The 20333-nt window shown below is 48.7% G+C and overlaps 1 protein-coding gene across 2 annotated transcripts in view; it reads right to left on the reverse strand.

Moving 5' to 3' along the window:
• NMNAT2 (nicotinamide nucleotide adenylyltransferase 2) overlaps nt 1–20333 on the reverse strand; it is a 175864-nt gene that overhangs the window by 17835 nt on the left and 137696 nt on the right. For both annotated transcript variants that reach the window (XM_015122174.3, XM_078001201.1), the window contains exons 5-8: nt 19683–19809; nt 17404–17484; nt 16671–16715; nt 11580–11656 (exon numbers count right to left, since the gene is read on the reverse strand). In XM_015122174.3, coding sequence (XP_014977660.1) covers nt 11580–11656; nt 16671–16715; nt 17404–17484; nt 19683–19809 — 330 coding nt within the window. The remainder of the gene's footprint in view (nt 1–11579; nt 11657–16670; nt 16716–17403; nt 17485–19682; nt 19810–20333) is intronic.

Below are 20333 nucleotides of genomic sequence, written 5' to 3' on the forward strand. Positions count from 1 at the left end.
GCAACATGCTGAAGTTGCATTTAGAAAATTCAAGCTAATTACTGAAGATCCCCAGGGCAAAAACTGCCTGACTCACTTCCATGGCCTGGATCTTACCTGTGACAAAATGTGTTCCATGGTCAAAAAAAATGACAGACCATGACTGAAGCTCAGTCTGAATCAAGACCACCAATGGTTATTTGCTTCATCTATTCTGCGTTGGTTTTACTAAAAAGAGGCAACAATCGGATATGGAAGACATCTTAGGCTCAGGTCTGCCAAATCTTGGAGAAGATGATGGTAATAATGACCAGGTGCAGGGTGGAGGGGTTGTTGTAGACAAATGACTTGAAAGAAGTGGTCAATAAATTGATCCCAGACAGCATTGGAAAACAGAAAAGGCTTGCCAATCTGTCCTCTCCGTGATGTTTTCATTAGTTTTTCCACAGCCGCTACCTTTGTGTGAAGGTAGTGGCTCTGGAAAAACTACTGCGGGGAGAGATAGGGGCTAAAGTTGAACAAGCTAGTGGATAAAAGCCACTGGACCAAGAATCTGTTAAAATTCAGACTTTAAGGGTGACAAATAAAAAGTATTATTTGTGAAAATAAAATAAAATAAAATAAACGACAACAACAAACATATTCCCCAGACCTCACCTGAGAAATTTTGATATAGCATGTGTCAAGGGGCTGGAGCCTCTATCTTTACAAAGTTCCCAAATCCTTCGGATATACACCCACCTTTGGGAATTGTTGCTTTAAACCACATGGACAATTACCTAAGCTGCTAATATTCTGGCCTGGTTTAGGATGGGGTCAAAATGAGATACTCGTGGGACAGGTACCTCAGCACCTCTGAGAAGTCCAGCAAGAATAAGGACATTCCCCCTGTGCCCTCAGGAGCGGGGGGTGTAAGGGCAGACATCTGACCCCAGGAAGCATAGGGCACTCAGATCCCCTTCCTATGGCGCCTGCAGGAGTGTGCCCAGGCCTCTGGAACTGAACTCTTGTTTCTGCTCGAGGGGACCAGCACTTCCTGTCTTCATGAAGAGCTCTCTGTGGGTCTTGCCCTTGGGGTGGAAAAAGGTGGGGTGGACGAGTGGCCAATGTGGTAGAACTGTCCTGATTGGTAAATCTCATTCCTGATGGTGACCAATGTGACCCCACACCGTGGGCAGGATCAGGACACAATCTTCTCCCCCTGCAGCACACAGTGGCCCTCACTTTAGCACTGGCCTGTGTCGAGCCTCAGAGGTGGGGGTCTGTGGCATTCATCCTGCTTCTACTTCCTGCTCACAGGCACAACTTTGATCATATCTTTTCATCTTCTGGTCAAAGGCTCCCCAGGGGGGGTAGGGAAAGGGATGGGGAGAGGATGTGGGAGGTGGTAGACTCTGCTTCCCCAAATGTGGGGAATCTGAGGGAAGGATATGAGACATGTTGAGGCAGGAAGCAACTTGGCCTTGGAAGAGAAAACACTCATGACCCAGGCAGCAGAGCTCTTGGAAGGAACGTAGAGTTTGCATCATCCCTCCAAGAGGCTGAATTTCAAGACCTGCCCTGCTGGATTTAAAGGGATGCTTTGAGGGGGTGGATGCCTTATGGTCTTAGCCAGGCACTTTCCTAGACACTAGGGATGCAGGGTTGAGCAAGGCAGATATGGCTTCATCTCTTGGACAGATCACTGTCTGGTATGAGACATTAAACAAATGATTATTTTCAATTGTATCTACTGCTGTGAAGATATGAGTAGGTTGCTACTGGGTGGCTAATATCTTACAGTGACTAATATATCATGGGTAACTGGCAAAAGTTTGGGCCATATCCCATGGGGGAGGCAAACTGTATTATGAGCTGAACTCCTCCAACCAAGTTGTTCTCAACTTTCATTCAACAAACTTTTATTGAGCATGTATATGGTGAACTGGGCACTGTTCTGGTATCGGCGAATAAGACAGGCAAGCTTCCTGTACTCAAAGGGCTTACCTTCAAGTAAGGAGAGATCATAAACAAATAAATACATAAATAAGAAAACATCATGGCAAGGTGTGATGTCTCACACCTGTAATCCCAGCACTTTAAGAGGCCAAGGTGGGAGGATCACTTGAGCCTAGGAGTTCCAGACAGCCTGGGCAACATGGTGGTAAGACCTCATCTCTACAAAAACAAATTTTATTTTAAATTAGCTGAGTGTGTTGGCACGTGCCTGAGTCCCAGCTACTTGTGAGGCTGAGGCAAGAGGATCGCTTGACCCCAGGATGATCACTTGAGTCTAGGAGTTCAAGGCTGCAGTGAGCTATGATCACGCCACTGTACTCTAGCCTGGGTGACAGAGTGAGACCCTGTCTCTGAAAAATAAATAAATAAAAGGAAAACATCAAATAGGGTTAAGTACAATATTCATTATAAAACCAAATGACCTTTATGTTGAAACCTACGTGATATGAAGGGATGGGTACAGGGATATCTAGGAGAAGAGGATTCCCAACGAAGCCACAGCTAGTACAAAGACCCTGAGGTGGGGAAAACTGTTCAAATAAACTAGGTGGGACTAGGGTAAGCGGCGGTTGGAAAAGTAGACAAGGACCAGATCATGATGAAGATGGGGTTTCATTCCAATTGCAAATAAACGCCATTAGAGTGTTTTAAACAGAGGGCTTGACTTCCATTAGCAACAGGATCCAATGTATGTGGATTTGCCCTGGCAGGCTTAACTGGCAAGATCCTCTGCAGGGCCATCCTGAGATCAGCGTTCTGAAGCCTGACTTTCCCTCCCAAACAGTGCTCTCTTCTCAGGTACAGTACATCAACGACTGCAGCCCACTTGTGTTTCTTCTCTGAATAAGGATTAGTCAGGGATGCACATGGGCCCATTGGGAAGGAGGGGAAGAAACATTGATTAAGGTGCCTGCTATGTGCCATGCACAGTACTAGGAACTTATCACATTTAATCCTTATGACAACTATCTTCTGAGATATGTGCCTCAGTTCTTATTTCATAGATGGGGAAACCAAGACTCAGTGAGATTTAATAACCTATCCAAGTTGCACAGCTAACAAGTGAATGGAATCCACTCTGGTCTGCCTTAAAGACTCTTTCCTCCACATCACACCTCTTCTAGATCCATTTTTAAGACTCATATTGTAGTGACTTGAAACTGTTTTGGTTAAAAAATTTCTATTTGAAAATATATTCTACCTTATTTTTCCCCCCAGCTTACCACAGCTACTTGGGAGGCTGGGGTACTCTGCATCACCCTTAGAGTATTATAATTTTAGAATACTTCTGGATGACTTTAAAAAGATGCCAAGAGAGAACTTCTGGCAAAAGTCATGCAGTACGTGAGCAGCTTCTGAAACATGCTCCCTCCATTTCAGTAAAGGATGCTCCACCCTTGCTCTAGCTCCTGCCACTCTCTGGAGGGAAGGCTGGAAGGAAACTAGTAGGGTCAGAGTTCAGCAGGTGGAAATGCATTTCCAGGATGGCCCTCTTAATGAAAAAAAAAAAAAAAAAAAAAAAGAGAGAGAGAACCATTCTTAAGAGGGGCTTCCCAAATGAAATCATCCCCCCTCCCACTGCCAACTTAACTGGGGGTGTGGGAAGGCAGGGGATTCCAGACTCAAGTCAACAGCCTGGAAACCAAACCAACAGTGCCTTTCACATGAGAACAACCAGAATCCCCCATTGGTAGAAGCTGAGCCTCCTTCCCCTGAGCCTGTAATTTGGTATCATTTGGTATCAGTCATATCAGTGTGGGGGCCTAATCCCTGGGGTGCAAGAGTCCATCAGGCTTCCTGGCTGGAGCTGGACTGTCTGATAAAAACCATCTGAGCCTGAATAGCCAAATGTTTGTCTTTGTTCCATTTATCCTGGGGCCCTGGGATTTCTTCTGGAGTGGCTAATGCCCCAGGCTCTTCCTCTGTTTATTTTCTTTGGTTGTTTTCCCATAGCTGATGGATGTAGGAAGCAGTTAGCCCATGGCTGGTTGGCTGGAAAAATGTAGGATACAGCCAATTAGAACCAGCCCGTGGAATGCTGGGCTTTGAGGAGTGCAAAGAGGAAAAAAGAGAAAACAATTCCCTCAGTGGCCATCTCTGGTGGCTGATGTTCCATCCCCAAGTTTTTGCTCCTTTGGGTTAAATATTGACTCTTGCTCATTTGAAATGGAAATACTCTTGAGAGCAGCTAATACGTGTAATCATTAAACTTAATGATTTTGCTGCTTGCTCAAAAGTTAATACCATCTCAAATAAATACCAGGATCCACCTATTTCAAGCAACCAGAACATCTCCCCAAAGGTCTTGCTTCCTCCACTGAATCTTTTATATCCTCTTTCCTCCTTAAAAAGCTCTTCTCTTTCCACCTACTTAACCTAGTCCTGCTCACAATTGAAAGCCCAGCTCAAGGGCCACCCCCTCCCACAGAAAGTAAAGTGCACGGTCAGGTACTTTGTCTACTTTGTTTTCTCACGTGGCTGGGTGCTCAATAAATATTTTAAAATAAATGAATAACGGCCAACATTTATGGAATGCGTACTAGGTTCAGGAACTCTTCTAAACTTTTCATGTGTTATATTTAATAGAGTATAAAGAAATACTATAATGAAAAGTAAGATACTTTTAGACTGCAAGTGCCTCAAGGATAAATGCATGCTATGTTTATCCCGGACACTTAATAAGCATTTGTTGAAAGATTGATTGAAGAAAGGAATGCTTGAATCAGAATTTTCTTTTCTTTTCTTTTCTTTTCTTTTTTTTTTTTTGAGACGGTGTTTCACCCTTGTCGCCCAGGCTGGAGTGCAGTGGCGCTCTCTCGGCTCCCTGCAACCTGTGCCTCCCGGGTTCAAGCAATTCTCCTGCCTCAGCCTCCAGAGTAGTTGGGATTACAGGAGCCCGCCACCACGCCTGGGTAATTTTTGTATTTGTAGTAGAGATGGGGTTTCACCATGTTGGCCAGGCTGGTTTTGAACTCCTGACCTTAGGTGATCCACCCGCCTTGGCCTCCCAAAGTGCTGGGATTATAGGCGTGAGCCACCACTCTCGGCCTTGAGTCAGAATTAATTTGCCTGCTGGGCACAGTGATGGACAAAGCAGTTGGCAGCATCGGATCCCTATACAACGGGTTTTGTTTTGGGGAGGGGAGTGAGTGCAGATGCCTTCTGCTTCACAAATCTGCCCATGGTTGACCCTATTGCCTTTGGCCTTGGCTTCCCACGGTCCCTGATCCATGCCTGGATGCCTGCACTGATGCTGGTGTCAGGATGCAGAAAAGCAAAGCAAAGGAGCAGGTCTCCTGGGAGAGACTAGTTCTCCAATAAAGAACTCGGGAATGCAGTGGCGTGGCAGGAGCTGGGTTCTGATCTCCGAGGCTGGTCCAAAAGTCTGGATCTTGATTTCCCATACAGCAACTCTATTCTGTTACACTTGAGAGAAACTCGATGACTATGTATGGAATTTTTTCTCCACGGAATGTAAGGGGAAGGGTGTGTCACTGGTCAGAGAAGGTCAGAATGTGCTGTGGGCTAATGGATCTTTATGCCTAATGGGAAATGCCACAAGGGAGGTGTTTGGGGTGGGGATGGGGGTCATCCCATTAGTCATGTAATTAGATTTCTGGATGGAGAGCTTTGGTTCAAGAATCCAAAGTGAAAGAAAGAGCAAAACTGACTTAGTAGAGAGTGTGTGTTGGTGCTGGAGGAGGCCTTGGCAGTCCTGCTGTCCAACAGACGGTCTCAGCCAGTTCCCAGCCTGGCTGGAGGCCAGGCTGCTCCACAGCCCCTTCAAGCTTTCTCCCCAGACCCGTTTGAACCAGTGGCTTCCCTCCTGCCTTGTTTCTGAAGATTCTGGAGAAGATATGAGAGGCTGGAGTGTGGGGCCGGGGCCTAGGACGTTTCCAAGAAAAAGCTTTGATCTCTCTCCTGCCCTCCTGTCCCCAGTCATGGGCAGTGTTAAATCAAGTTTAGCCTAAAGCTGCCTCCCTGCATATTTTAAGTTCAGCCTAAAGGTTTCTCTGTACATGCTGAACTATAACAAGTGGAGGTGTTAACAGGCTTTAGCTTACATTTGTGCCAATCACCAAGTTTTGGCCAATCAAATGTAGCCAGCTGTTCGAACTGTGTTCAAATAAGGCTGTTTCTGTACTTGACTTCCATTTTCTGTACATCACCTTCCTTTTTCTGTCCATAAATCTTCCACCACATGGCTGCTCTGGAGTCTGAGAGCCTACTCTGGCATGGGATGCTGCCTGATTCACCAATTGTTCATGGCTCAATTCAACTCTTTTAAATTTCATTTGGCTGAGGTTTTTCTTTTAACAGCAGATTTCAGGGTTTTGGCCTCATGGTCTCCAAGCAAAGGTCTATGGTCAACAAGTATCACTTGGGGCACCAGGTAATAAAGAGAAATGTGCTCTGAGAAAGGGATGAATGAACGGGCAAATGAATGAAACCTGAAGCAGAAGCAGGTCTCACATATCTCATTTCCAGGAGTCTCATGGTTAGGAACAGACATTCCTAAAACAGGCCGTTTCCAGGCAAACCCCAGATGGTAGAACTTGCTGGTACAATAAGCAGAGCTCATTCTGTACCTACTCCTGAAAGATGTTCCTTTTCCAGAACTTGAGATCCACCCTTCCCCAAATAAGGGCAGTGGACTAATTCACTGACATGCTAACTAGTTTTGTGCTCCCTATACCCTCCTCTGCCAGCTCTGTTTTTTTCCCTTCCTTCCTTCCTTCCTTCCTTCCTTCCTTCCTTCCTTCCTTCCTTCCTTCCTTCCTTCCTTCCTTCCTCCCTCCCTCCCTCCCTCCCTCTCTCCCTCCCTCCCTCCCTCCCTTCCTTCCTTCCTTCCTTTCCTTTCTTTCCCTCCTTCCCTCCCTCCCTCCCTCCCTCCCTCCCTCTTTCCCTCCTTCCCTCCCTCTTTCCCTCCCTCCCTCCCTCTTTCCCTCCCTCCTTCCCTTCCCTTCCCTCCCTCCCTCCCTTCCTTCTTGCTTTCTTGCTTTTTGGAGCCTTGCCTTGCCACCCAGGCTAGAGTGCAGTGGCGCATTCTTGGCACACTGCAACCTCCATCTCCTGGGTTCATGCAACTCTTCTGCCTCAGCCACCCAAGTAGCTGGGATTACAGGCATGCACCACCACGCCTGGCTGATTTTTGTATTTTTAGTAGAGATGGGGTTTCTCTATGTTGGCCAGGCTTGTCTCAAACTCCTGACCTCAAGTGATCCACCCACTTCAGCCTCCCAAAGTGCTGGAATTACAGGTGTGAGCCACCACGCCTGGCTGGCCAGCTCTATTTCTAGCAGAGAGCCAGATCTTTTACAGGAGGAATTTGCAGGACAAAACCAGAATGCTTTAAAGTCAATGACTTTATTTTAATATTTATTTATTTATTGAGGCAGAGTCTTGCTCTATCACCCAGGCTGGAGTGCAATGGCACGATCTCTGCTCACTGCAACCTCTGCCTCCTGGGTTCAAGCGATTCTCCTGTCTCAGCCTCCCGAGTAGCTGGGATTACAGGTGCCCGCCACCACGCCTGGCTAATTTTTTGTATTTTTAGTAGAGATGGGGTTTCACCATGTTGGCCAGGGTGGTCTCAAACCCTTGACCTCAGGTGATCTACCTGCCTTGGCCTCCCAAAGTGCTGGGATTGCAGGCGTGAGTCACAGCGCCCGGCCTGAAGTCAATGCCTTTAAACTCACTGAAGAAATTTTGAACCTAGTGCAGTGGCTCAGGTTTGTAATCCCAGCACTTTGGGAGACCGAGGTGGGAGGATCACTTGGGCTCAGGAGTTCGAGACCAGCCTGGGCAACATAGTGAGACCTTGTCTCTTAGGGAAAAAAAAAAAAAAAAAAAAGACATTTCATTAGATGTCCTGAAGAGGGGAGAGAAAATAGGGAAGATGACTTGGGGATAGAAAGAACAAAGAAGAGGTTCTGCCGCCCTCCCACCAACTTTCCCTACAATAGGAAGAGGCTAGAGCTCTGTGGAGCCCACTCCTCCTCCTCCTGGGCAGCACACTAGGGGCAAAGCCTCAGAGGAGAACGGGCCTGGTGATCACAATGGGGCCCAGCACGAGGCCTCCAGACTCAGCCAGGAGTTTCCTGCTCCCGGTGGGTGCAGAGCAGGGCACCTTTGACTTCAACGGACCACAAAGGCTTGGACAGGGAAGATGTCTGTGGTGACCATGGTGAACTGAAATTGAAGGACTGTCCTCATGTTCAGGGTGTGCAAGAGTCTTTCAGGTCTGCTAATTAGTAATGGCTGAGACGAAATTACCACCATCCCTGTGGGATAGGGATTTGGACTGGTATGTTAATTTGATGTAAATACATTAACATGATATTTCCGGCACACCTCTGTCGCAGGCTGAGATTCACACGCATTATGTGAGGAAACAGCTTCTTGAAACTTTCCCCCCTCTGTCTCAGACTCAGTGATTCTAAGGACCTCTAAGGATCACTTGGGCTCAGTTGAGGCAGGGGACTGAGCAGTTGGCTGGCAGGACGTGGAAGCAGGTCTGCTCCAGGCTCCAGAAAGCCATCTGGAGGAAGCTTGAGGGTCTGCTTCACCCAAATCCTTCTGCTGCCTCTGCAGGGGACTGGATTTCTCACCACCCTGGACAAGCTAGATGGGGGTCCCTACTGGCCTGGGACGTGGTACTCTCTGTGCATAGTTAGGCTGGGTGTCCTGGGACTCCAGGGTGGCTAACCCAGGACTGAGGGAGGTCCCAGGATATAAGCATTTCCATTTGTTATTTTATTTTATTTTATTTTTTAGACAGAGTCTTGCTCTGTCACCCAGGCCGGAGTGCAATGGCGTGATCTCAGCTCCTGCAATCTTTGCCTCCAGGGTTCAAGCAATTCTCCTGCCTCAGCCTCCCAAGTACTAGGACTACAGGTGCCCACCACCACGTCCAGCTAATTTTTTGTATTTTTAGTAGAGACGGGGGGGGTTCAACATGTTAGCCAGGATGGTCTCGATCTCCTGACCTCGTGATCCGCCCACCTTGGCCTCCCAAAGTGCTGGGATTACAGGTGTGAGCCACCGCGCCTGGCCTAGTATTTCAGTTTTAAAACTGGGTAAGTCTTGCAGAAACGGGGACTAGTTGGTCACCTGATCTTGCTGTTGGTTCATTATCTCATCCGTCCCTGGCTTCCAGGGGATGTTCCAAAGTCATCCATCTCAGATGGTGATTGGAAATGGGATGGGAGAATCCCTCCCCTTTTTCCACAACCACCCAGGTGGGACAGAAATTCTATGATCTCCCTGGGGAATCCAGAAAGGGAAGAGGGTTGGGGCTGGGACTTGCCAAGTGGTCAAGTGGGAACGTATTTGACCCAATGAGTTCACTCCACCTCTGCTGTCACATCCCTGGTAAATCAACAGCTACTGGTTTCTCAGATTTTCTGTCTAAACCAACCAACCCTGGTCTCAGCACCAGGGACCAACCAGAAAAGGAGAGACCTGGGGCTCTTCTCCCTGGTCCTATAATGTTGGTATCTGACAACACCAAGACCAGCCGTTTTGGAGAGAAGTTAGAGGACCTGCAATCTAAGTCAGCAATCTAACTGGGAGGAGCAGAGAGGGATTGGCCTGCAGCAAGGCCCCGAATTGTGTAAGTTTCAGGCTCCAGGAAGCCTGGGTCTGCCCCTGAGAGGAGGTTCCTCACCCATCACACTTAGTAATAGCCCTCAGGGATTCCTGCTCCACAGCACTCCAGGCTGTGCCACAGCTGCTGACCTTGTCTCTCTAAATTCCTCCAGGACGGCCCAGGCCTCCGCAATAAAATGGGGCCCCAGGTGATTGCCCAGATTTGCCTGGATTCTTGAAAGAGCTTTGATGAGCTCTTGTACAGAACTTTGCCACATTACTTTTGACTTTCACAGCTCCTTGTGAATTATCGAGGAAAGCAAAAGCTAATTAAGCCACATAATTTAGAACTGAAAGGAGGTTTAAAATCTCCTACCTGAAAGGAGGTAGGAAATGGTTCCAGGGTGGAGAGGACTGTATATTTCACACAGTAGACTTTACTTCCTGGAAACTTTCCCTCCCATCTTGGTTATCCCACAGCATGTTAGCATTTATGCCCTTCACCCTGCATAGCTTTGTACACGTGTATCTGTGTGTCTAGGTAAATTCACTTATTAGCTTTGCTGAGCTTGACTGTGTGTCAGGTGCAGGGGCTAGGCACTTTCAAAACACAATACCATTTAAGCCTTCCAAACCCAGGGGATGTAGGCACTCTTATTAGGCTCATTTCAGGGATGCAAAAAACTGAAGCTCAGAATATATTTTGTTGGCAGGGAACAGTGGCTCACGCCTGTAATCCCAGCACTTTGGGAGGCCGAGGCAGGCAGACCACCTGAGGTCAGGGGTTCAAGACCAGCCTGGCCAACATGGCAAAACCCCGTCTCTACTAAAAATACAAAAGTTAGCTGGGCATGGTGGCAAGTGCCTGTAATTCCAGGTGCCTGGGAGGCTGAGGTAGAAGAATCGCTTGAACCTGGGGGGCGGAGGTTGCAGTGAGCCGAGATCACACCACTGCACTCCAGCCTGGGCGACAGAGTGACTCTGTCTCAAAAACAAGTAAAAAAAAAAGCAATATATTTTGTCATGAGTTGTGTTGGAGTAGAACTCGATTCTTGAGCCTGACCCTGTCCTGCCTCTGTCCTGACTCTCTATCTCTGTCCAGAGACACACAAATGTACACGAAAATATTTCATATGTGTATGTCATGCCACATATTACTTGGGGACAAGGATTGTGTGGTACAACGTTTCTTTAAAATCTCAGAACGCTGTAGATAACATTCTATAGATTTCATAGATTAAAACAACAACAACAACAACAAACTGAGGCAGGTCCAGAGTCACATAGCAAGTTAATCAAAAAGCACTACGTCTAGAATTGTTGCCTTGGGAATTCAATGTGCATACAGCTATGGGTTTGGGAGCTAGCATTAGCTTAGGCTACCAGATGAATGAATTAATGAAGGGATAAGAATGAATGTATGTGTGAAGAGTGAGTCATTTATGGGTGAGCTGGTTTGAGATCATCACAGTCAGACCTGGCAACGAAAGGTGTCATTGAGCTCCTGAGTGGTGTAAGTTTAACCTCCTGGTTCCCTCAATGCCAAGTCAATTGCCAAGGATCCTGCTGACCTCTTGCCATGAACTTCTCCCCTCTGGACCAATTTTCCCTTTTTGAGGGGATTCCAGGGTGGTATTTACCACCTCTTCAAAAGGAATCAAAGGAAAACAAAACACACAATAATCTCAAAAGGGCAAAGATTTTTTTTTTCTCCCTTCCTTCTCCTCACCTGCAACACATGAATACCCCAGCACTATTTGGAGCCAGATACTGCATGACTCAGCTTGCTTTTTTCCCAGGGGCTTTACTGGAGCAAGCTTGAGGAGGAGTAACTGTAAAAATGCAGTAGGAGATAAAGCTTGGGGGTAGGTGAGAATTTTCTACCATAGTGATATGAATGGACTGCCCTCTTAGGAGTTCAGAAGAAGTGAAGACAAGAGGCCAAAATCAAATGTACCCTTCCCATCCCTGCCAGTCCCAGCTGGGTGCCAGGCGATAACCTTGCTACTCACATCTGCCTCGTTCCAGAGCCCCGGGATGCAGAAGGACTCCAGCAGGTCACTACCACACAGCAGCAGGATCCGCAGCTCTGAGGAAGGGGAGCAAAGTTTGCAAAGGGAGTAAGTGGAGGCCTGGGAAGTATTAAACCCTCAGCCTTCTTCCCCTGGTGAATACGTAACTCTCCCACCTCTGGGGCTGTGGGACCCAGTTCTCCCAGGTGCCCCTGCCCCTGAGTGTGTGCAGTGCAGAAACTCCTGCTCACCTCTCCCTCGGGCTCATTTCCAGACCACCTTCCTCCCCTGTGGGAGGAATTATTCATGCAAGGAGAGTAGGGCACAGGGGGTGATCGACTGCCCTGGCTTTCCCAGGACATGGACCTTTGAGGGCTAAGCCAGGATGGCTTATGATCGTTTTCGTAACAGTGGCTGAGCCAGCTACGCATCTTGTCTAAGGTCTGAGGTACTCTCTTGCTCCCTGTCAAGCTCAAACGTCAACGGAGTTTGGATTCTCTGTTTCTGTGCGTTGTCTGGGGTTTGTCTCCCTGACATGGGAGGGGGTGTGAGGGGACATTGAATGTACCTTGAGGTAGATGAGTGTATAAAATGTGCCACATGGCCACTATCCCCAGCAAATGGCTTGAGAAGCAAGGCTGAGGCCCCTCCCAGTGCTCATACTTTTCCTGGCACCCAGGCACACTTCCTGCTTGTCAGTTGTGTTTCTTCCCTCATTAAGCTCACTCTGAATTATCCCAGTGAGGCCCATTGTTGTTTAAAAGAGGCAGCAAACTGACTCACTTATTAAAACTGGGCAGTGGGGAACAACATTCTGAGAACACCATGAGGAGAGTCCTCGCCCAGGATGTGGCTCAAGGTGGAGCATAGCGTGGCTCCCAGGCGTTGCAGTCGCTCCCATCGAGAGGCCGAGGCTGTTGGGCATCTTGTCTGAAACAGTGAGGCAGCTCTGCACTGAGGGTACCACCAGCCTTCCAGAGACAGCTACCGGCACAGGCCCCGGAGCCCCGAGGCCCAGGCGAGAGACGAAGAAGCTGCGGGCAGCCCTGCCTGCCTTAGACCCTGTAGCTAATTCTGGGGCCTGATGGGGGCTTTCAGGTGGTCAGCTGTCCCCTGCTGTGGAGTCTCTAGGTGGGACTCCTAAAGCAGGGGAGAGGCTACTGGGCCAATGGTGGGCAATGCCAGCATCTCATGGTCCCAGGGTCAGGGCAGCCTTCCCACCTCAGGGAGTCCCACTGAGGACTGGATTGTAACTATGAAATATTCCTGCCTCCTGTCTTCTCTCCTGTCTATCATACCTTAGTCTAATGATCTGTTTGTGTGCAGGGATTGTGCTTTATCTTTACAGCCCCAGGGTCTGGCAGAGTCACTGGCATACAGTAGGTGCTCAGACATGTTGAATGGATGAGGCAACAGATGAGCTGACAGCAGAGGTCCTGCAGGCTGCCTTCCGGGCAATCTGGGAGGCATGTGGTGGCTATTGTGGCCTCTGCTCTTGCAGCAGGGGCCACTGGGGGAAATGTTTGCCTGAGTCAGTGGCTCCTCTGTGTTGCGCCATAGGATTTCTGGCCCAACTCCCCAACTGTGGAGAGGAACCACGCTTGGTATTGCAGACGGGGCTTATTTCCGGGATTCTGTTGTTCCTCAGGCCCACTTGGAGCCACCCAGGGTTCTAGGTCAGTTCTTTGTTGAAAGGGCACGTCTCTGTAATTCTGACTGCCTATGCATTCAGTTAGATCAAGCTTGTCCAACCCATGGCTCGTAGGCCACATGCGGCCCAGGGTGGCTTTGAATGCAGTCTAACATAAATTTGTAAACTTTCTTTTTTTTTTTTTTCTTTTTTTGGAGACAAAGTCTCCCTCTGTCACCCAGGCTGGAGTGCAGTGGCATGATCTTGGCTCACTGCAACCTCCACCTTTCAGGTTCAAGCAATTCTCTTGCCTCAGCCTCCCAAGTAGCTGGGATTACAGGTGCCCGCTACCACACCTGGCTAATTTTTGTATTTTTAGTAGAGAGGAGGTTTCACCATGTTGGCCAGGCAGGTCTCGAACTCCGGACCTCAAGTGATCTGCCCACTGTAGCCTCCCAAAGTGCTGGGATTACAGGTATGAGCCACTACACCCAACATGTAAACTTTCTTAAAACATTATGAGATTTTTTTTTTTTGGCAATTTTTTTTTTTTTTTTTTTTTGCTCATAAGCTATTGCTAGTGTTAGTGTATTTTATGTGTGGTCCAAGATAATTCTTCCTCTTCCAGTGTTGCCCAGGGAACCCAAAAGATTGGACAGCCCTGAATTAGATGGTCACATCAACAGGGAATGTGCTGGCCCTCAGCTTTCACTACATCAGTAGTTCTCAACTGAGGGCAATTTTGCAATTGCCAGGGGACATTGGGCAATGTCTGGACATTTTTGGATGTCAGGACTGGAGGGGGAGGGTGGCATGCTACTGGCATCTAGTGGGTGGAGGCTAGGAGTGCTGCTAAACATCCTACAATCTGTTCCCAAATGTCAGTGCCAAGGTTAAAAATCCCTGCTTACACAGGCATGAAAATAAATCTCTTTCCTATTCTCAAGCCAGGGACGCACTATCCCAATCAAATATAATATGAGACTTTTATTTTTTAAGCCAAAGCACAAAGAGTTCAAGAGTGGGGTCTCTGCACCTTTTCTTGCAGGACCAGTGCAAACATTTAAGTCACAGACAAGCGGCCCCAGCAGGGCTTGAGATCCCACGTGTGGCCACTGGAGGGCAGCAGTGACTTCTCCCAGTTAGTCGTATGAGGCTAAGGCAAGTTTCCAGCCCACCAGCCTGTGGCCTAGGGCAGCCCTGGAGGAGCAGTCAGTTGTTAGAAGCATGTAAATAGGGTCAACAGGTGCTAATGGAACTAGGAGAAAATCGCTTTTCCTCCTCATTTAGTGTGCAAGGAAATATCAAAAAGGGGGACATGTGAGCCCCAGGGCCTTACCCAGTGCAGGAGTCGGGAGGCAGCATAGCTCCCTTCCAGTTTCTTTGGGCCCGTCTCCTTCCCCAGGTCACCCTGATTCAGGGCCACGAGCCAGAATGCACGCTGTCTGTCCACACTCCCCTCCCAGGAATCCGGGCTATGTGAAGCCCGAGCCCTGCAGCCCATCCCAGTTTCCACTGCACGCAGCCACCACCTGGACCATGCCAGGACCTGAGCCCAATCTGACAGCTGTGGCTGTTGAGCTGTCCTTTCTCGGAACCTAGGTGTTCTCCATTCTCTACCCCCACGGTCCCTTCTCCATCACGGTAGACCCTCCCTCTCAGCGAGCACAGGGATGTGGAAGGGGACAGGCAGAGCCTCAGGGAAACCAGAGGTGAGAGGTCGGTCACTCCCCAGCTGCATTTTTGGACCCTGGCGGCTGTCTCACCATAACTCCAGAGCTGCTATGGAGCAAGAAGAGTAAGCAGAGGCCCCTGCCCCTCCCAAGGTAGCCATGAGCTACTGGAAGTGAACACAGCAGTATGCTGTGCAACATTGATCACCACTGACCTCTCCCAGAGGGGACTCCTTGAGTCAGGGTGGGGAAAGCCCGATCCACCTGCCCCGGGCACTGGGAAGACAAGCAAGGCCACGGTTCAAGCTTGCCACAATACATCTCTGGACTAAGGAAAGAGAAATACACATTGGAATACAATGAGAAGTCCTAAGGCTGCTCTGAGCTCTGCCGGCCAAGAGACTGCGTGGGAAGGCAGCAGGTGATGGCCAGGCTGGAACTGCAGGGAAGTGGAGTGCGGGAGCTTTCAGCCCAGTCCCGGCACCTTCACTCCCATCCTTGCCTGTTGGGTGTTCTGGGGCTACAGAACCTAGAGCCAAATGCTCCTGCCTGTTTTGGGGAGCAAGCAGGAAGGCGGGTGCTCCTTCCTGTGGCCTTCAGAGAGTACCTGCTGGTCAATAAAGGATATTAAAATATAGTAAAATAATTAAGAAGTGAGGAGTTTTGAGTCTTCATTCCTTTTGTTTTTAATTCAATTTAATTTTAAGTTAATGTAACTTAATTTTTAGTAATGCCTGTATTTAAAACTGGTTCACAAAATTCCTGAAAACTTTACAAATAGTTGTAGGAAACCAACTGAGCCGATTCAGGGACACCACTGCACCTCAGGCGAGAGGATGAGACCCAGAGAAGCCCCTTGAAATGACATCACATCTGCCGGGTCTGCAGGAAGAACCAAGTGCTCAGGACAAACCCTGCCTCTCAGGATTGCAGCGGGAGCCCTGACTTCCAGTTCTTGGACAGAAAAGTACCGGGAGGGGATGCTTGGAGGATCTTTTCAGCTGGAAGTTGAAGATCGAGGGTGTGGACACCAGGCTGTCTTGCCCTAGAGCTCCAGGCATTCCTGATATCACTGACCCTTCTTCTACCCTGGTACCTGTGCCAGCTCCAGTTCTATTATGGTGTCTCCCTGCCCTTTCCCCAGCGTCTCCCACTTGTGTCTCTCACCCATTCTGAAACCCTGGGAAGATTTCAGTGTTCCTATCTGCTTCTCAACTTGCTTGTAGGGGTCATCAACGCCTTCCCACCCTGACAGCTGTGTAACCGCCCTCCACTGGCTCGGGCCCGCCCTGGCCTGCTCTGGGATTGGGTTGGGCAGACAGCCCTCACACACAGTGAAGTGCCTTAGCCTCTGCCCAAGGCTGCAAGGGAGGTGTGGAGGTGGCTTTCAGTCCCCTCTCTATTTCTTCATCTTCACGCACTGAATGAGGAAGGCGGGGGTGCTCTTCCGCCTCATTTGTGTGCAGTGTCTGTGCTCAGAAGAAGGGTCTTTCCAACTGGTGCCAAAGCTCAAGTTTCATGTTTTTTAGAGGAAGGAGAGGCTCTGAAGGAAAAATCACCAAATGATCCAGTCCTATCTCTTGGGAGCTGGCCGGAGTCCAGTTGAGAGATGTTAAAGGGAGCTAACTATGAATGCAATCTTAGCCTGGGAACGATCCGTCTTCCGAGAGGAGACCCTGCTGCAAAACAGTCCCATGTTTTCAAGCCTCTCTGTTCCCCATGTTGCCTGTCATGAAGGCAGGGGGCTCCAAATGTCCCCATTTTCCCCACTTTCACAGTCCCACTCACCGATCTCTTCATACCGCATCACCGTGCCCAGATTGGCATTCTCATCTAAGGAAGAAAGAAGGAAAGAAGGGCATTAGGGAACCGGCTTCCTTGTACCCAACACACAGTCTGCCTGAGGGCCTCAGCAGGAGTTACTGGGATGGGGTGGGGTGGGTGCAAGTAAGGGGGTGGTGTGCCACCCTGCACAAGTGACACCTGAGGAGGGTGAATAGAGAGCACAGTCAGGCATAAAATGGACAGGAAGCTCTCCTCCCGCTCCAGGAGCGGCACTTCACATTGCTGGGGCTTTCAGAATGAGATAGCCTGACTGGGGAGTCAATGATGAACACACACATGCTCATGCTGAGCGCCTTCTGTTTGTTTCTGTATTTGAGTGAGCTGGCCACAAGAGCAACATCCTTACAACCTACAGAGATGGCTTTTGGGGTCACAAGAGGTGGCCGGCTCTCAGGGATTACCTGGTTTAAAGTACAAGCACACTCGGGGTGCAGAACTTTTTCACATGGTGGAATGTAGCAAGCGCCTGCAGGAAGCTGAGGAAGACTGAGTCTTTGATGTGCTCTTGTGTGTGCAATGCCTGTGTGGGGTAATACGGTGTGCACAAGTATGTGCACACACACAGTCACAGGAATTTGCGGTGGGGGGAATGTGCTTGAGGATCTTTGCGGAAGCAATGAAGGGAGGAGAGAAAGAAAAGAGACAGGACTGGGAATCAAGTTCCTTAGTTCCTCACCTACAAAGGTGAAACGCTCCACCGGTGGGCGGACACAGCAGATCCGGCTGAGGCTTTCTCCCACCTTCCCCAAGATCTTGGCTATGGGAGAGAGCAAGACAGACAGGGACAGAGTGGGAGAGAACCACTCACAACTGGCACTCATGTCGGCCCGCCATTGGGGCCACTGTAAACATCAGGGTGCATGGATGGGGCAGGAGTGGGGAGCAGGAGGTAGCAGGAGGGTAGAGAGAAAGAACAGAAATATGACAGCACAAATTTCTTCTTCTCATTCACAGTCTGAGGCACACACATTGTGAGCCCTAGACTGGAAGCCATTTTCTGGTTATGTTTATTTCATTGTTGGAAACTTGGAAAATATAGAAGAGGGAAATACATAAAGAGGAAAACTTAAGGCACTCATAATCCCACCCCAAGATATAACTACTGCCAACCTGTTGGTATATTATTTATTTTCTTTCATGTTTTAAATGTGTATTATGCAGGTATGTCTACATAAATTGGATCAGATTTTCCATTTAAAGGCCATATAGGCGGCTGGCTTCTTTCATTTTCTATATCATGAACATTTCTTCCCCAGGTTTGTCCCAAGCCTATCCTTAGCTGCTCCTCCCACTGGACAGCTACACCCACATCCAAGGAGACTCAGCAAAGTACATGTTTGGAACCATTTCTGCAGGGCTAAGGCGTTCCTTCCCATGCAGATGGTCTTTAGAATCATCAGACATCCTATTTGGCTGAGAGGGATCTGGTTTTCAATTATCCCTCCGGGCTCCAAGCCAGCAAAATTTTCTGAGCCCCCCACATGTAGCTGTATGCAAACTGTGAAATTCTGACTCTTCTTTGTGAATTACCCTGTTTATAATAGACCAATAATATAATAGCTTATGGTCTCAAGGCTTGAAAAGTAATATCAGAATCTGTCTCTTGGAGTTGGCTTGGAAGAAAATTTCAGAGCATGGACCTCGGAGCCTGCCAGTACTGAATATGAATTCTAGCTCTTCTACTTTTGAGCTGTGTGACAAATCAGCAAATCACTTTTCTTCTCTGAATCTGTTTTTTATTTGAAATGAGAACATAGTGTCTATATCACAGTACTACTGCATTAAATAAGAACGCAGGTAAAGCACGAGCATCATTTGGGCACATAGTCCTAGGTCTGGGGTATGTGTTGGTGCTCTCTGTCACTGGATTGGTGGCTAAGAGTGTGGGGATTCTGGGTGCAGACCGCCTGGGTGTGACTCATGGCCCTGCTTCTTCCTCACTGTGTGACCCTGGGCAAGATCCTTAACCTCCCTAGAAGAGGCAGAGAAAAATGCTCCATTTTGTACATTCAATTCCCAGTTAACACAATTATTTCTTAAAATTCATGTATGTTTTTTTTTTTTTTTTTTTTTTTTTTTTTTTTTTTGACACGGAGTCTCGCTCTGTCGCCCAGGCTGGAGTGCAGTGGCCGGATCTCAGCTCACTGCAAGCTCCGCCTCCCGGGTTCACGCCATTCTCCTGCCTCAGCCTCCCGAGTAGCTGGGACTACAGGCGCCCGCCACCTCGCCCGGCTAGTTTTTTTTGTATTTTTTAGTAGAGACGGGGTTTCACCGTGTTAGCCAGGATGGTCTCGATCTCCTGACCTCGTGATCCGCCCGTCTCGGCCTCCCAAAGTGCTGGGATTACAGGCTTGAGCCACCGCGCCCGGCCTCATGTATGTTTTTGAGACAGGGTCTCACTCTGTCTCCCAGCCTAGAGTGCAGTGGCACAATCCCCCACTCCCTGCAACCTCTGCCTCCTGGGCTCAAGAGATCCTCCCACCTCAGCCGTCTGAGTAGCTGGGACTACAGGCATGTGCCACCATGCCTGGTTAATTTTTGTTGTTGTTATTATTATTATTATTTGGTAGAGGTGGGGTTTCATCATGTTGCCCAGGCTACTCTCAAACTCCTGGGCTCAAGCCATCCACCCACCTCAGCTTCCTAAAGTGCTGGGATCACAGGCGTGAGCCACCAGGCCTGGCCCTATGCTTATATTTAAATGCAAGAGAAGAGTGCACACCACCACCTGCCTCTCTCTGATTGTGACTGGTTTGCTCTGATGCTCAGTATTCAGGGTTCTCAAAGTATTGTCTGTGGACTAGCAGCATCAGCAGCACCTTGTTAAAAATACAAGTCCTCTTTCCCCTCCCAGACCTACTGAATCAAGTTCTGGATGGATCCCAGCAATCACTATTTTAACAAGCCCTCCACATGATTCTGAGGTTTGGGTACCCCACATCAGTGTTCCCCTACCTGCAGTGGGCTTGGTGGGCACGTTGCTGTTCTGGTAAATGGGCTGGGGGGTCTCGTTTTGTGGCTGTCCGATCACAGGCGTCATGGAAGGTGTGTTGACATTGGAGAGGATGCAGCCAGTCACCCTCTAGGGAGAGGGAGAAGAGTGTTATTAGCCACATGACTTTGAGAATCATTTCAAAGTTATTTCCAAATGGTTATCTGCTTGTCCATCATGGAGAGGCCACCCAGAGCTGAGGAAGAGCCCTGGGGATGGTTCTAGACCCAGCTGCATCACGTGGTCGCTAGGCTGGCAGGAGTAGCTCAGTAGGAAAAGCATGAGATGTGGTGTTATAATGGGTCCTGGGGCCAAATTTGGGCTCTGCCTCCTAGCTATGTGAGCTTGGACAGTTACTTCATCGCTCCTGAACCTCAACTCAGGAGTCTAACCATATACCCGCCTTTTCCAATTGTGGTCGGGTCGCACAGGCGAGCATATGCAAAGTGCCTGTGGGGTGCCTGACACATGGCAGGAGCTCCGTCAGCAGCAGGCGATGCTGGAACCTTCTGTGTAACATGAATATCTGCCCTCCCCAAATGTTTCATGGGGCTCAAATGAGATCATGTCTGCAAAAGGGCTCTGTAAGCTTGGGAAAGGTCATACAAACACAA

Source organism: Macaca mulatta, chromosome 1 (assembly GCF_049350105.2).
Source record: "Macaca mulatta isolate MMU2019108-1 chromosome 1, T2T-MMU8v2.0, whole genome shotgun sequence".
NCBI lineage: Eukaryota > Metazoa > Chordata > Mammalia > Primates > Cercopithecidae > Macaca > Macaca mulatta.